This window comes from Acanthaster planci, linkage group LG12, assembly GCF_054643075.1.
Source record: "Acanthaster planci isolate LZ-2023a linkage group LG12, COTS_SCS, whole genome shotgun sequence".
Classification (NCBI taxonomy): domain Eukaryota; kingdom Metazoa; phylum Echinodermata; class Asteroidea; order Valvatida; family Acanthasteridae; genus Acanthaster; species Acanthaster planci.
Window position 1 is genome coordinate 6962651 of NC_141788.1, and position 14392 is coordinate 6977042.

General features: G+C 42.9%; 3 protein-coding genes across 5 annotated transcripts; 2 read left to right on the forward strand and 1 right to left on the reverse strand.

The window, feature by feature from the left end:
* Positions 1 to 246: 246 nt before the first annotated feature.
* Positions 247 to 4957, forward strand: LOC110977695 (uncharacterized). The gene is made up of 3 exons (XM_022232033.2): positions 247 to 387; positions 916 to 1099; positions 1292 to 4957. Exons 1-3 carry the CDS (start codon positions 385 to 387, stop codon positions 2425 to 2427), a joined length of 1323 nt encoding a protein of 440 aa, XP_022087725.2. The 5' UTR covers positions 247 to 384; the 3' UTR covers positions 2428 to 4957.
* On the reverse strand, positions 4246 to 9912 carry LOC110977702 (caveolin-1-like). 3 transcript variants are annotated; one of them, XM_087144201.1, is made up of 6 exons: positions 9455 to 9910; positions 7437 to 7622; positions 6934 to 7059; positions 5938 to 6114; positions 5179 to 5329; positions 4246 to 4433 (listed from the first exon to the last, which is right to left on the reverse strand). In XM_087144201.1, exons 2-6 carry the CDS (start codon positions 7479 to 7481, stop codon positions 4246 to 4248), a joined length of 687 nt encoding a protein of 228 aa, XP_087000327.1. In that variant the 5' UTR covers positions 7482 to 7622; positions 9455 to 9910. The 3 variants fall into 3 exon arrangements, with proteins under 3 accessions (XP_087000327.1, XP_087000328.1, XP_022087738.1); XM_087144202.1 differs by lacking the exon at positions 9455 to 9910 and adding an exon at positions 7867 to 8160; XM_022232046.2 differs by lacking the exon at positions 7437 to 7622 and having other exon boundaries at positions 9455 to 9912.
* An 813-nt stretch (positions 9913 to 10725) lies between these two features.
* On the forward strand, positions 10726 to 14312 carry LOC110977703 (thioredoxin domain-containing protein 12-like). Its single transcript, XM_022232049.2, has 6 exons — positions 10726 to 10861; positions 11290 to 11350; positions 11591 to 11643; positions 11996 to 12069; positions 12690 to 12843; positions 12997 to 14312. Exons 1-6 carry the CDS (start codon positions 10762 to 10764, stop codon positions 13053 to 13055), a joined length of 501 nt encoding a protein of 166 aa, XP_022087741.2. The 5' UTR covers positions 10726 to 10761; the 3' UTR covers positions 13056 to 14312.
* The last annotated feature ends 80 nt before the right edge of the window (positions 14313 to 14392 follow it).

Consider the following 14392-nt stretch of genomic DNA (forward strand, 5'->3'; position numbering starts at 1 on the left):
CCTTCCAAAAGCGTGTCATAGACATCCCAAACTTTGGCCTCATCCCTCAGAAATGCCATGAAAGGTTACTTATAGAATTTCCCAAATTCCCCTCCCCCATTTTTTTTGGGACCCCTCCACTGAAAGAGTTGTTCAGAATCAAACCTTGACTTGATAGTTATATTGCGTCTCAAAATGTTAGTAAAACTTCTACTCGCACGTTGCGTCTATACGCGCGAGGCGTGGAACAACAAATAGTGCGCGCGAAGAAGCAGTTTTCATCAGTTTGGTCCGGTTGATATCAAAGATTGTGCGCGGCGCTATACAATCTTTGGTTGATATCAACACTCATTGGAGCTTCCTCTAAAGCGAAATAAAAAGATAAACTGCTGTCTCGGGGAAACAATGGTAAGTGGAAAAGATGATTACATCTTATAACAGAGTTTAAAGTTAAAGGGAAAGGACTTTCACCACAACGCCACCTGAACATTCCGCCTTGCAACTATGTTTTGAACAGTAAAGGCCGGTGCTTGGTGTTTATGACTACAGATGAGGGCACCCTTAGCTTCTAGACCAGACAGTGAAAGGAAACATAAAGATGATACGTCTTACGAAATATGGCTTGCATCAGTAAGAGTCATTCGATTGGTGTTGTTTCCGCAGACCACTTCAACTCTTTAATTATACTCCATATGTACGGCTTTTCATCTTAGGACTCTTTGTTTCAAACGATGAAGCAATGTTGGGCGAACAGCTTTTATATTGGATGTAAGATGAAGTATATGGAATTCATCCAAAAGCTGCTTACCTTTGGCAACCTCACATGTTTGAGGATGAAGCCCTTTTATCACGTTTATGGGATATAGTGACTATCAGACAGTCGAATAATAACCCGTCTACAAGTACCTGGTCAATAAATCACAACATACACTGCAGTTCGTTAGGAGGTGGTTGCACAAGAGGCGAGTCCGAGATAAACGGCCTGGCGGACGTAAAGCAGACGAGGCTCCCACTGCCGAGCGGGGCAGCAGTGCCAAGCCAACGGGGGAGCAAACGGCAGGCATAATCAGCGCTAGAAGCTTACCTCAACCTTCTGGCCCCGTGGCAGACGCAGATGCAGGTGAGGATATCGATATTAAAGTGACTTCATTATGGAAGCATCCGATCACTGGTTCCCATGTGCAGCAAGCAAATATAAAGAGGATTAACGGGATGAGGCATTGGAGAGCACCAGTGTAAAAACAAGTCTCAAATTAAAGTAGCTCTCTCACTGGTCATCTCGTCATCTCTTTTTATACCTTTGCTTCTGCAGTTACGAATTCTACTTCAAATCGCTGTGTCGTTCAACCAACGCCAAGACAACGATCAAACCTTTGCAATCTTCCAGACGAGCTGCTTCTTCGCATCGTCTCGTTCATCTACCCCCTGGACAAGACTTTCATGTGCCTCAAGTTGACTTGCAAGCGGCTACACGCCATCACCGAAGATCCTACACTCTACCAGCTTACAACTCTCACAGTACCTTCAAGGTGTTTATTTTCCTTTGCTGTCTTACAACGTGTACTTGATGTCTCAGGTGAAGCGTTGATCGGTTTGGACCTGTCCGGATGCGAGGATATCACAAATTATACGCTGTTCCGGATTGCGGCCCATTGTGGAAAATTGAAGCGACTTAGCTTATCTGGGTGTAAGCAGATAACTAACGGTGGGCTGAAGGTGATCGGTAGCTATCTGACGCAGCTACAGGAATTGGATGTCAGCTTCTGCCCCTTCATCACATGCGCAGGCGTGGTCCATCTCTTTAAGATGATTGGTAGGACTCTGGTGACGATCAATCTCAATGACTGTCTGGGATTCAGGGAAGATCCGCACCGGCTGGTCTCGCTGGCGTTCTTCTGCAGTTCCCTCAGACACCTGTCCGTGGGTTGGTCCCGGGACCTAGTCAAGCTGAATCCTCTTCTGGACATGGATCTGGACAGGCTGACACAAGGCTGCACGCAATTGGAGTACCTGGATGTTAGCCACAGCCATTCGACCAACGGTAGCATGCAGAGCATTGCTCGCAACTGTCCCGTGTTGACCACGCTCATAGCAAGGCAGTGCTTCCTGCAGGATACAGGTCTAGAACACATTGGCCAAGGGATGAATAAATTAGAGTGGTTAGACCTAACGGACTGCTGGTACGTAACGGACGCGGGGTTGGGAAGCGTGGCCAGTGGCTGTCCTCGCCTTCGTGTCGTCATCCTGACACGCTGTCACGAGATTCGAGGAACCGGGGTGGTGAAAGTCGCCGCTGGCTGCCTCCAACTGGAGAAATTTGTTCTGAAGCAATGCTTCCGGGTGGACGACCATGCAATCGAGTGCCTGGGCTTGAGCGCCCAAAGACTCCGCCACCTCGATCTCAGCTGCAACCAGAACGTCACAGTTGAGACGGTGAGGAAAATATGAGAGGCTCGGGGAGGAGGTCTTAGCATCGTAACAGATGGGTGTCCCAGGGTGCCGAGAGGGGGCGCCGCATCACGATTCCTTTTCTCCAAGAATGACTCGAACTGCTTGATGGTTTGGGAAACGGCAGTCTGAAAAAAGTTTGATCTGGACTTTTGAACAAGAAAAGGGGTAGGCCTGTATATTCCATGGACGTGGGCAACACTTCGAAATCGTTTTTGTCGGGGAGTTCATCTAAAGCTGTTTGGGTGATCCCAAAGGGGGAAACTGTTAAACTGCAGAAACTGGTGTCAGCAGTGACGTTCCTTGACTGTCCCGTTCCGCTGATAAACGAAACCAGTGTATCTTCTGAAGATGATTTCATAATCCACAGATATCTCCACGAAAAACCAATGATAGAAAGAATGCTGGAAAGTTTTGACGCAGAAAAGGGTGTTTTTGGTTCAGGGTTTAGAGCAAGCAATTATTTCGAAAGAGCAGCATCATAGATCAACAGTCAGCACTTTAAGAAAAGGTGGCGTTGCGCTTTGTCCGGTAACGGCTCCTTTTCGTATCTTTGACGAGACTGCTTCTGTTGAAATAATAGCCGTGTTTTCGTTACTGCAGTCGTTTTAGAACCCTAGTACAGAGGACATTCTGTGAAGGGAAAACATTATAAATAGCGTTAACAGTATTTTTTTGGGGGAATGCCATTTGTTGGAGATAAATAGTCTGTATATTTTTTGTTTAAATTAATATCACATGAATATATTTACTTCATAAATTGCGTGCAGAATAAATAGGGCAGTAGGTATAGCGGAATAGTATCAATCCAACCATTTGTCTTTAAATATGCAATCTCAAGATAATTGTTCAAGGCTTGTTTTTAGCGCATAGTGAAGCTATAAGTTACTTTGACTGGTCTGGATTAACATAAAAGTTACTATGTAACGGTTTAGCAACAGTAAAATTTCTACTTGCGACTTCTTTTTAAGCAAATTTACAATGTATAAAAGGTTGAAGCCTCAAATCAAGCATAGCTAGTGTTTGCTTTAGCAATTTCATAATAAGCATTTACAGAAATGATGGGGCTTGAAAACATGGTTTTTAGGAACATGACATTTGCCCACCTCGACTCCATGGGCTGCGTGCGCTTTCCTTCATTAGCCCCTGGTCTTGTGTGACGTATTCACTTCGGTTGTCTATTAGAGTGCTCAAGTGAATACGTCACACGCACAATTGTGTGTGTAAAAAGCATTATCGAGAGTACCCGCACGTGAACCATACTTGTCTTAATCAACTCAATGTAGGCCTACTTTCAGTGCGCACGCGCCATGCAAGTCGGGTTTGCCTTGCGTGTTGCGTAAAAAATCGCTCCAAGCGCCTCATAAGAGGGGGCGGTGGGGGCGAGCAAACACATGCGATTGTTGCATTGTGAACGTTTAGTAGCAGGAGCAATTCACTATTCCAATCTTCCGTTCTTCAATCATCGATTTCCATTCTTGACTGACTCTACGGATCTCTATGAGCCTGTTTGTTTCATGTAGATCCGGATCGCGATCAGTGATCTGACATTGGTTCGCTGATACCGAAACCCGCCTAATGGATGGAGCAAACTCAGCGTTGGAATCACTGATTGAGATCCAGCTCCGTGTGGAACAAACAGGCCATATGTATGCCAAACTTTGTGATTTCTATTGTGCCATTGTTTGCTACTTCCAATAACACGCTCTCAGGAGTTCAAAAATTTCTTTATTCAGAGAGCGAAAAATCAAATTCCTAAATGTAGTGGCGTAGAAAGCACATGTTGTAGCTTATTCTCTCAGTTGCCGCCAGTTTTGGTCATTGTCGATAGCTGGTAAGGTGAATGTTGCTGAAGATCTTTGCCATAGACTCGTAGCATGGATCACAAAAAGTGCGGATACACAATGTCCACAACTTGCTGGCCCAGTGAAGAACGATCAGGCAGGACTTGATGCAAGGAACTACGTACCAGATGTGCAGGAAGGTGAGACAAGCAAAGTAGACACCTGGGAAGGATGAAAGCCGCCCGCACAGGATTAGACTGTGTTCGAAAGTTCGGGCTACGGCTGGCTCAGTAAACATGAACTCATATGAAAGCCGCTACCAGTGACTGAGTCCACTTCCTACACGTACAATGATGTGGGTGTGTTTAACTGCCAATTACTTTCGGATAAAGCTATATTTTCAGAGTTGATTTTCATTTTGAGCAGATACGTGTAGAAATTGAGGTTATGGCATGGCTCTAAAAGTTGAAGAGGGTATAACCTGACAAAATGCGGACACTAGACGTGCAGCCAATAACTGAAATTGTCTTGTAAGAAGGAGATGTTAAATGTTCTGTTTCAGTTTTTGTCAAGGCATCTCCATAAGCCTCGGCTTCGGAAGATGCCTCTGTAATTGCCGATGAATTTATTGATTCTTCTCCCCAATCTCTCGACGTGTGTAATATTAACTACATGTATATTTATTAATTTATTGTGGAAATAAATGTTGCTTGATTGATAGATAGATGTCTTAATTAAATTAACAACGCATGAGTGTTTCGTGTTTATTTCAAAAAACTGAAAGAAGAAATGACTAAGAACTCTATCACATGTAGTTAGATCTACGTCTCTAAATTAAACACAATATCTTCGTAATATCTATATCAGTAAAATATCTCAGTCCTTTTTGGGTCTCTGTATATAGCACCTAACTCGGAAAGCCTGGTGACAATCTGAAAATTTCGACATAACCGTCTTGTGGCCATACCCCAGCAGATGGCGAAGGGGACACCGCAGAGCAACGTACAGAAGCGGTAAGACCAGGACTTGACAGTAGTGAATGTGACAAAACTGAACCGCCAGACCCTGTCAAAGCTATGCATGCCTTCAGGTTCGGCTAGAACCTCCTCGAACCAAACCTGCCAGTCGGTGAGAGAGAGAGAGAGAAAAAGAAGAAGTCAGGGATGACAATATTGCAAGAGCGCCATTGGTCACTGGAAAACATCAATTATAAGCCAGGTCGGTGTTTTAAAAATGCAAGGTCATTCGGAAATATAGCACGTGCGCTTGTCTGCGATGGGTCACGTCGATTAGGCAGATCTCGCACGCGCCTCCGAATGACCTCGGACGCGTTTCGTTGTGAGCATGCACTATTGGAATACCGAACTGGATATACTAAGTAATAGCTCCATGGGCTCATTCCACGCGCCAGCTGGCGTGACGTAAGGTGTTTGTTTTTTTCGAATTCCTTACTGAAACACCCAACTAGCTCGTTGGCGCAGTTGAATCAGCATATGCAGCAAGGTACGAGACGGAGAGAACCCCCCTGCTTTGTGTTGGTCATTGTCTCGCAGGAATCTGAGGAATTCCTTTCAGACATCTTGGGGGGATGTGTTAGGTAACAATAGTCTCGAATGTGTATAGGGATTGGACATGTTGGGAGGGGTACCCCTCGGTCTCATTTCTTGCTGGGTATTGAATCAGTTTTCTACTCAGCAGTCTGGTTCCAGGGGAACCGACAGCTTACCCTGACGTGTTTATTCATATCTGTCGGGTCCCTGTCCTTCATGTCGAGTTGCTCGGCCGTCTCAACATGCACCCTTGTGTGCTCAAACTGACGCTCATTCATCATTGGCGCCCTTAAGGTATTGTCATGCTTGATAGTATGCATGTCCTGTTGCGTGTCCTGGTCAGCCATCAGGGGCTACAGAATACAAAAAAATGCAGGAAACTTGTAACGTGTCACTACGCCACTATTATTCCTAATTATAAACAGAAATACAAATTTAATAGAGACCTCAAAGAACCGGTATGGAGTTCCAAATTTTAATTTAAAAAAGTAAATACAAAATGACACTGAGTATGAGGGAAGTTTTCTGGCACGCTGAAAAATGACCAAGCTCGGCCACTGCCCTTGAAAAATCGAAATCGGGAGAGATGATTTCGTGCATCAGTTTATAGCAGGCACCTGGGGATGTGACCAAGGAAATGAGTCACGTGTTGGAAGTGTTGCCTGCTGCACGAATAATTTACACAAGCTGTAAGCCTTTGAAGTGTTAACCAACCAAACAGGCAACGGCATTCTCATGTAGAAGAAAGCATGTTATCTGCTACATTTAAAGTGTTCACGAATCCCTATGCAATACAAAGAAGAGCTGAGGCGTAGTAATAGTGTGGATTTCAAGTCATTATGAACATCTGGGAGCAAGTTTGCATAGTCACCACGGTGCAAAACTTGGGAGAAACTTCCGTCCGCAACAGCAACAGAAAAAAAATCTAACAATCAAGTCAAATGCTTATTTTATTCTTCCAACTCCAATAATTACTCCGCACATAAAAGTGTAAAGTGTTTTCCTATTACTGCAATTAAAGCAGGCAATTAAGCTTAGAATTCTCAGATATCTTCCAATATGCATTTGTAAGATAATTATTTAAAAACTTACTAATGATAACAATGATAATAAGCTTTTAAAGCCCCGGGTCACACCCCAAAGTGGGCCGGGGTCGAGGTCTTGTTACCTACTGCCTGCTGCAGCTCTATGCTGTTGTCTGGATTGGGGTGGTGGTCGGATGATTGCTGCTCATCTCTCGGAGGGAATTTCACAATGTTGAGGGCTCTTTCGGCCTTGGCCTTACATTTCAGCCACACCTATAGTGCCGCACAGGGAGGGAAGAGTCGGCAAAGAAGCAGGGGTGGAAAGACGCAAGATGAGACAACATACGGACGAGAGGCACAGAGCCGAAGATGACAAGGAAGAGGTCAGCAGGCGGGAACAAGAAAAAAATCATAAATGAGGCAGTGCGGAAATGAGGGGTAGATGATTTCAAAATAAAGATTTGCCAAGAAAGATGGATATGAGAAAGAATTTTTTTGAGTGAAACAAGAGTGAATTAAGACGAATGCATGAATGCAACAATGGTTTTATGATCACAAGAAGACAAAAGCGGTGATTTACAGCCAAGCAGCGCATAGTTAATTTAGGGGGAAAGGGACAAGTGAAACCAAGAATTAAAAACAATACTCACTTTGGTCATTTTAGCGAAGTTCATGTAGCATTTTGAATCTTCCATATCTGTCAGGTTTCATTGCAATTTCCCGTTTAGCAAAGTCCGTGACATTTTGGGTGGTTTTCCCTGCGCTGGCCGAGCCTCTTGTAAACTTGACGCCAAGGATATGAGCAATTAAATTCTTGGAACTCTCCACTTGTTCACCTTTAAAGTTAAATCAATCCGCGCCACAAAACAAAATAATCCTTGAGCATTTTTAACACTTTCTCCCTGAGCTGATGGAATGCTGAAGATCACATTTAGTGACATTTAAAGTTATTTAACTAAAAATACATGAATACACGTATCTCGTGTATTCATATCTTCTAACTAGTTCCTAATTTTGGTTTATATACAGAAGTTCATTTAGCAAAACAATGATATAAGGAAATGGAATTGTGATGCGAACCGTAGGCATTACGCATTTCAGTAGGCCCCCTGAATGGTAATCGGCAGACATTTCTCGGTCTGTGAACTAAACTGAACTTTTAGCACCGTAATAATTAGACTGTGTCCGAATTACTTGGCTGCGGCTTGAAATTACGCACAAATCTATGGCTGTGGCTACAGCCAGCTAACACAGACGTGTATGTAATTTCAAGCGGCAGCCAAAATTCGGACACATGCAGTCTAATGAACTGGTACCCTGCGATTTTGGCGTCAGTTAACAAGCAGCACAGCTTGCTCGAATGCCCTGCTATTAATAGCCTTCTGACCAGGCTGATCTTAATTGTCATATCCGCTCTCCCAAGTCCAAAGTCAATTGCTGAGAGTCAACGGTGCGGTGCTAACGCTCAAGTTAACCGTAGTGAAACGAAGACACAGCGTCCTGTCATGCCAGAGATTTTGTCTCAGATGGGGATGGTTGCACACATTCAGTTTGATCACACATCGAGATTTGGAAAAAGACCCTTGACATTAGCCGAATCACTCGAGGGGTTGGAGCGGGGACATGTCCTTCATTGACCTTACCACACGTCATCAGTTACAGGACTTGCTTTGCTTATAACAGCAATGCAATTTGCGTTGCCTTGCTGCCCTTTATTTGACTTTTGGATTTATAAGCAAGAAAAGCTGACATCTGTGAAGGAAAATGAATTGTCGATATTGCCGATTTCTCGAGAAACTGTCGCTTGTGTGTCGAATATTATAATACCAAAAGAGACACAAAAGCGTACGGCAGAATCAAGGCGTATGGGCCCCCCACAATGGTAACAATGTGACCTGACATTTTATGCAAAGTAGTGTTAAAATCACACACATGGGGCGGTTGCATTCGAACGACTATACACAGAGAGACTATGGCCAAGGCAGGGCAGTTTTCGTTCACGTGCTCGAATCGACCTATGGCGCCATCAGCTACGTCACGTGACTTATAAGTGGGTGTCAAAGATCAACGAACATAGCGTCCTTCCTTTAAGTATGTCGTTATACGTGTTGTTTACCAAAATAATGACGTTTTTCGGTGTAGTGCTCAGCACACTGCAGTCGTCTGAGTATACCTTGCTGGGTTTATGTCTGGTAACTGACACCATTGACACACTTTGGTATGGGAGGACGCTGTGTTTGCTGATGTTTGATACCAACTCGGTCACGTGACATAGCGGGCACAATCGTTCTATTCGTGAAGGAGTATTTAACATAACACAACCACAAAAACTAAACAAACAAAGCGAGTTATGACAACTGCAGAAAAAACTTCGCATTTGGGTTTTTAGGGGAGCACGCGGTAGAGGACACCAGTGAGTGGACTATTGAAAGTGGCCTTGTCTTCAGCGGAAGTTTTGATTAACATGCTGGCGGGACATGTCCAGCAGTCAAGCCGTCTATTTCAAACGCCACACCCGAGTTCCACTGTAGTTTGACCACGCCTAATCCCACCTTGCACGCAGTCAGGCACAGTCAAGATTCTACTGAACTGGCGTTCGAAATAAGGTTCTAATCATTTCAAAAGGTACAGGACCAACCGAAGTCTCAGACCGGTTCTTGGTACTTACCACCTTGTGTGGATTGCACTTTTCAGCAACTTTGGTGGAGATGGTGTCAGAATCCTCGTCATCCGGACTCACGTATATATCCATCATGTCCATTCTATGAGCCGTTGAACACGGAGAGCTATACTTAAGGATTTTCGCAGCTGCTGGCGCGCATTATGGCAACGATTAAATGGCCCAATGCGACAAGGAGAGACGTCAAAGATTAACTGGCCATGTTCCAACTCCTCTGCAAGATCGCAATGACAGATGGTTAATGTACGCACTTGCCGATAACCTCGTGAAATTTTAAGTACGTAAGCCTATGGCACAACACCATGCTCACGTGATCCACTGCTCAGTTCCAACACAGTGATTATCGTTGACAGTGTGGCTATCTGGAAACTTAATGGAGTTGAGAAAAAGACGTCCTATTTGGAGGTGACTCAATGTATGAGTCATGAGGAATTTTGGCAAACCCTATGTGCATCCTTTCCATCATGGGTGCGATGTAAACTGGTGTAGGGCCTATGGCCCTTTTCTCTCATTCACCGAAGACTTATGATGACACTATGGAGTGAACTAGGACTCGATAGGAATACTAGCTTTCTGTTATAAGCCACGGCTGCTATAAGGAAGGCCAAAGCGCAAATTTTGAGGAAACCCTTGAAGTTCTATCTAATCATCTTTAGGGATTTGTCATTGTCCCGTTGATTAAATGTCAGAGTCAGTATATTCCCCCATATGGGAAAAATCGGTCCAGTGAGTCACCTTCAAGATCCAACTTGTTCAGGAAGAAATTTTTTCCGGAGGTCCTGGTCTTTAGGCCTACTTTAAAACACACGGTATGTGACAATCCTACATTCCTAATTTAGGCTTTACGAGTATGATTTTCTCCAGCAACAAGTTTATTTTTTCACCGAATATTTTTAGAGGTGGATATCCTGTATTTAGTCTGGGCATGCTCGACTGGAACGGAAAAATGTTTAAAACAAATGATGGCCCTAAGATGGAACGTTATTCCTTAAGCCATGGACATTGTCCATAACCTTTTCTTCACTTATGTTACAAAATGTCTCACCCAAAAGTCGGGAGATCTAGAGTGGCGGTAGGTCCATTCTGTGAAGGTCCATACAAGTGAAGCATTGTATTAATATCTCTGTCATTAAGAGGATATTCTGTTAAGGTCTGCAAACTCGTCATTGACACGGTCATTAAGTTTGTTCCTATTGTTGACTAATTGGTTCCTCTAATTGGTTGAGAACACTAGTCGAAAGACGACAAAACCGGCAATGCAGGCGCCCTCTGTTGGTCATGCCAGAGTCGGCAACATGGCGGCCATCATGTGGACGTGGATTACAGCATTTCTTAGCCTTGTTACGCTAGTTCCCTCTGTTGTCTACGCTGGCACTGAGAGTGCTGTTGGAAATGGTAAGCTTCCTTTAGTGAAATGTTATCATTACAACTGAAACATTTGTTAAGAATGAGTCCAAACCGTGGTCAAAATTGTTTATCTGTGTGTCCATATTCCGGACAAATTTTACCAGCACTGTAGCCTGTACTAGTCCATGGAGGTAGAATACCTCCATGACTAGTCCTAGGCCCGGCCCTATTTTACATTGTTTCTAAATATTAGTTGATAAGCTGCCATGCTGATTCAATTAAATTATCTGACCCTTTGCCTTAACAAAAATTATTTTAGCCTACTTTGTTAATTAACCTCTCCAGAGGTTGTCAAAAGTAGATTTGTCTCGGCCTGTGTTTGTTGACATGTCACCATTCACATTTCGTACCTGTTTACCTGATTTGTTTACTGAAAACCCTGTTTCCACAGTTAACTTAATGTCAAACCTTTTCAGGGTTTGGTGATGAGATAGAGTGGTGGTCATTGCCAGATGGTTTGGCCCAATCTACGAGCTCGTAAGTATCTGCTTATGTTAGTTGAAAAGTTACACCTTTCTTTAATAGTGCTCAGCTCACAATCGTTTGATCTGGAATCTGCATCTGGCATCTTGTTTAGCATGGTTATTATCTCTCTAATGCCAAATATAATGCACAGATTTTAAAAGGGAAGCAGTTAGAAATCGAGATACATGCCTTTCCACTTCATCTCCCTTTCAATCAATCTTACATCAGATTCACTTGTCCTTTTAATTTTAGAGGGAAACCACTGATGTTGATTATACACAAGTCATGGTGTGGTGCATGCAAAGGTATGCAAGTCATAGCTGATAGCAGTGTTTCATGCCGCTTGAGTAAACAGTTAAGATGGCGGCGTAGAATACTGAAAAACTTTGGCTACATTCTTTTGAAGAAGAAAAGGCTTGCTTTTGTAATAAAAGGAACAGTTGCGCTTGTTACTGGAATATTTTCTTGGGTTGGGGTAGGGTATTATTTGACTTACTTTGGAAAACAGTGTGAGATAATGTCCCACCACAGCCTCCCCTTACCAGAAAGATGTCTCTTTGGCTTGAGTCCAAGATGAATTCAATTTTTTTTTGGTTTGTTCGTGGGCAGTGGCAAAAACGTAAATTAGTCTCTGATTGATTTTTTTTTCTCTTCCAGCTCTGAAACCCAAGTTTGCAGACTCAGAGGCCATTAGGGATCTCAGCAAAAAATTTGTAATGGTCAACGTGATGGTGAGACTTTACTGTCATGAAACCAAGATCTCTAGGCTCAGTTTGGAGTCCATTACAGATTGGTTGTAAAAACTTGGACTAGAGAGAGCGCTCTACAACCTGATCTGAGCCGTGTCCATATCAGTCGATTATGGCTTGCAGTAGTACGCATATCTGAAGGGTATGGCACTATGGCTGCAAGCCACTGGCTTAGTGGCTGCCATAGGCACACATGCCACTTTCAGTCGCAGCCATATTATTCCGATGCAGCCCCAGCTCGCAATAAGGCTGAGGTTGGAGGGCTTGTATTTTACTGGTTCCCATACACTGTTCTTTTATTTATGTTTGAGATAGCAGTGATGTATTTTGTTTTTATGGAGTCGACCAGCTTTGAAATTTTTACTCAACTGGTGCGCATGTGCTATAAGGATATATGACTAGACACGGGCACCAGCTAAGTGTCCATTGATGACAGGGGTTCACATGTGCTCCACATAGAGGAGGGTACACAGTCCAAATGCGTTGTCTCAATGTCCCAGTGACTCAGGAAGCTGGAAAAAAGTAGTGGTACAGATTAACTGGGGTTTAGAGGACTGGTTTGCTAGATTGTTTGTTTTTGTTTGTATCTAAATCTTCTCCAGGATGATGACGAGCCCAATGATAGCAAATACATCCCAGACGGTGGATATATTCCCAGGATTCTCTTCCTGAATCAGGCAGGGGAGGTCCAGACTGACCTCATCAACCAACGAGGAAATCCCAAGTACAAATACTATTACTCAGATGCAAATGGAGGTAGGGTCCATAACTCAAGATACAACGTCCTGTATACCACATTGTTATTAGATGTCAAAATAGTGAGAAATTACAAATTGATCCTTCTCAAGCTAGATGCAATGGTTTATCACCCATGTGACTATCTTTTCCTTTTTTTTAATTTCCTCATAGTTTTGAATTCCATGCAGGAAGCGCTCAAGAAACTTGGCAAGGGTACTGATGAACTTTAACCTTTGACCTCCACAAGGGCATCATTAACCTTCTTGATATGGTTTTTCACACCACCTGTTGCATGCTTATTTAGTTTTATAACATATTATACATAGTCAGGAACATTGTCTTTCGCAGTGTTGTGCAAATTTCTTTTCTCTAAGCTTATTTGTAAATCAGGGGGTTTGAATAAATAGCGTTCTGTTTAAAAGTGCCTTGACCCAGTGTTGTATTCAAGTCCATCACAAGTCCCTTCACAAGGCCAGTCACAAGTCCCTTTCACAAGGTTAGTCATAAGTAACGGGGTGAACAATGACAAAAGAATGTTTTTGTCACAGAGCATTTGCATAGCTTGTGAATTGGCTTAAGACTGAATGACTTGTGATGCACTTGTGATTGACTCGATTACAACACTGCCTAGACTGATGGATGATTGAAGTGTCACACTCATGACCAAACATTTACTTCATAGCGAATGCTATTGATTTGCAGCATTTTGGAGTAATCCTACAGTGCGTACTATGTCATATCAACTTTACGGGCATGGGTACAAGGTTGTATAGTAGTTAATACATTGTGGACCATAGTGTAACAGAAAGTTTATGTTTTAGTACTAGTGTGATCACACTCTTAATTTGTACTCGTACTAATGACTTAAGAATGAAGTGATGTGTTTCTTACTATTTAAAGTGCATAATATGTAAAATTCTGGAGTAGAGCAAAATCTTACCAATTTGTGTCTGAAATCTTCCAACATTTCCCCTTGTTTCAATAAATTGAACAGTTCAAAATTGTCAGATTCTGAAAAGGAGGTCCTCAGCGAATGAAATGTCACACAACAAAGTGTACACAATAGTGTGTATCTTTTGCCTTCACACTAATTCATGCAAGATGTCTGCATTGTGTGCTCCAGAGTTTAACCAATCCATGGTAGTCTACCTTCGGTGATATAATCAGCCGACAGCAACTGACCAATCAAATACCTTTGTTTGTTTTGACTAGCCTCTCTGATTGACTGAGGAAAGAGTGGTGTGTGTTTGGCGTATTTCGGGGGGGGGTTGTGCATAAACGAGAGAGAGATTAAAATTGAGCTAGTCCACACTGATTTAAATGTGGCTTGGTTTATTTGACAAACGTTTTAGTAACGATAAATACAGGAGCAACATTCATAAATTGAATATTTAATAAACCGACGGTTGGAATTTTGAAACATAAATATTAAAAAAGATTCTATTCAAAGAAAGTCTTAGTACAAATAAAACTGATAAATATTAGTATGTTTTTGAGTCTTGAAAATACGATTATGTACATGTTTGAAGAAAACCTATTTGTAATCGACGCTCTGTGGCAATTGCGC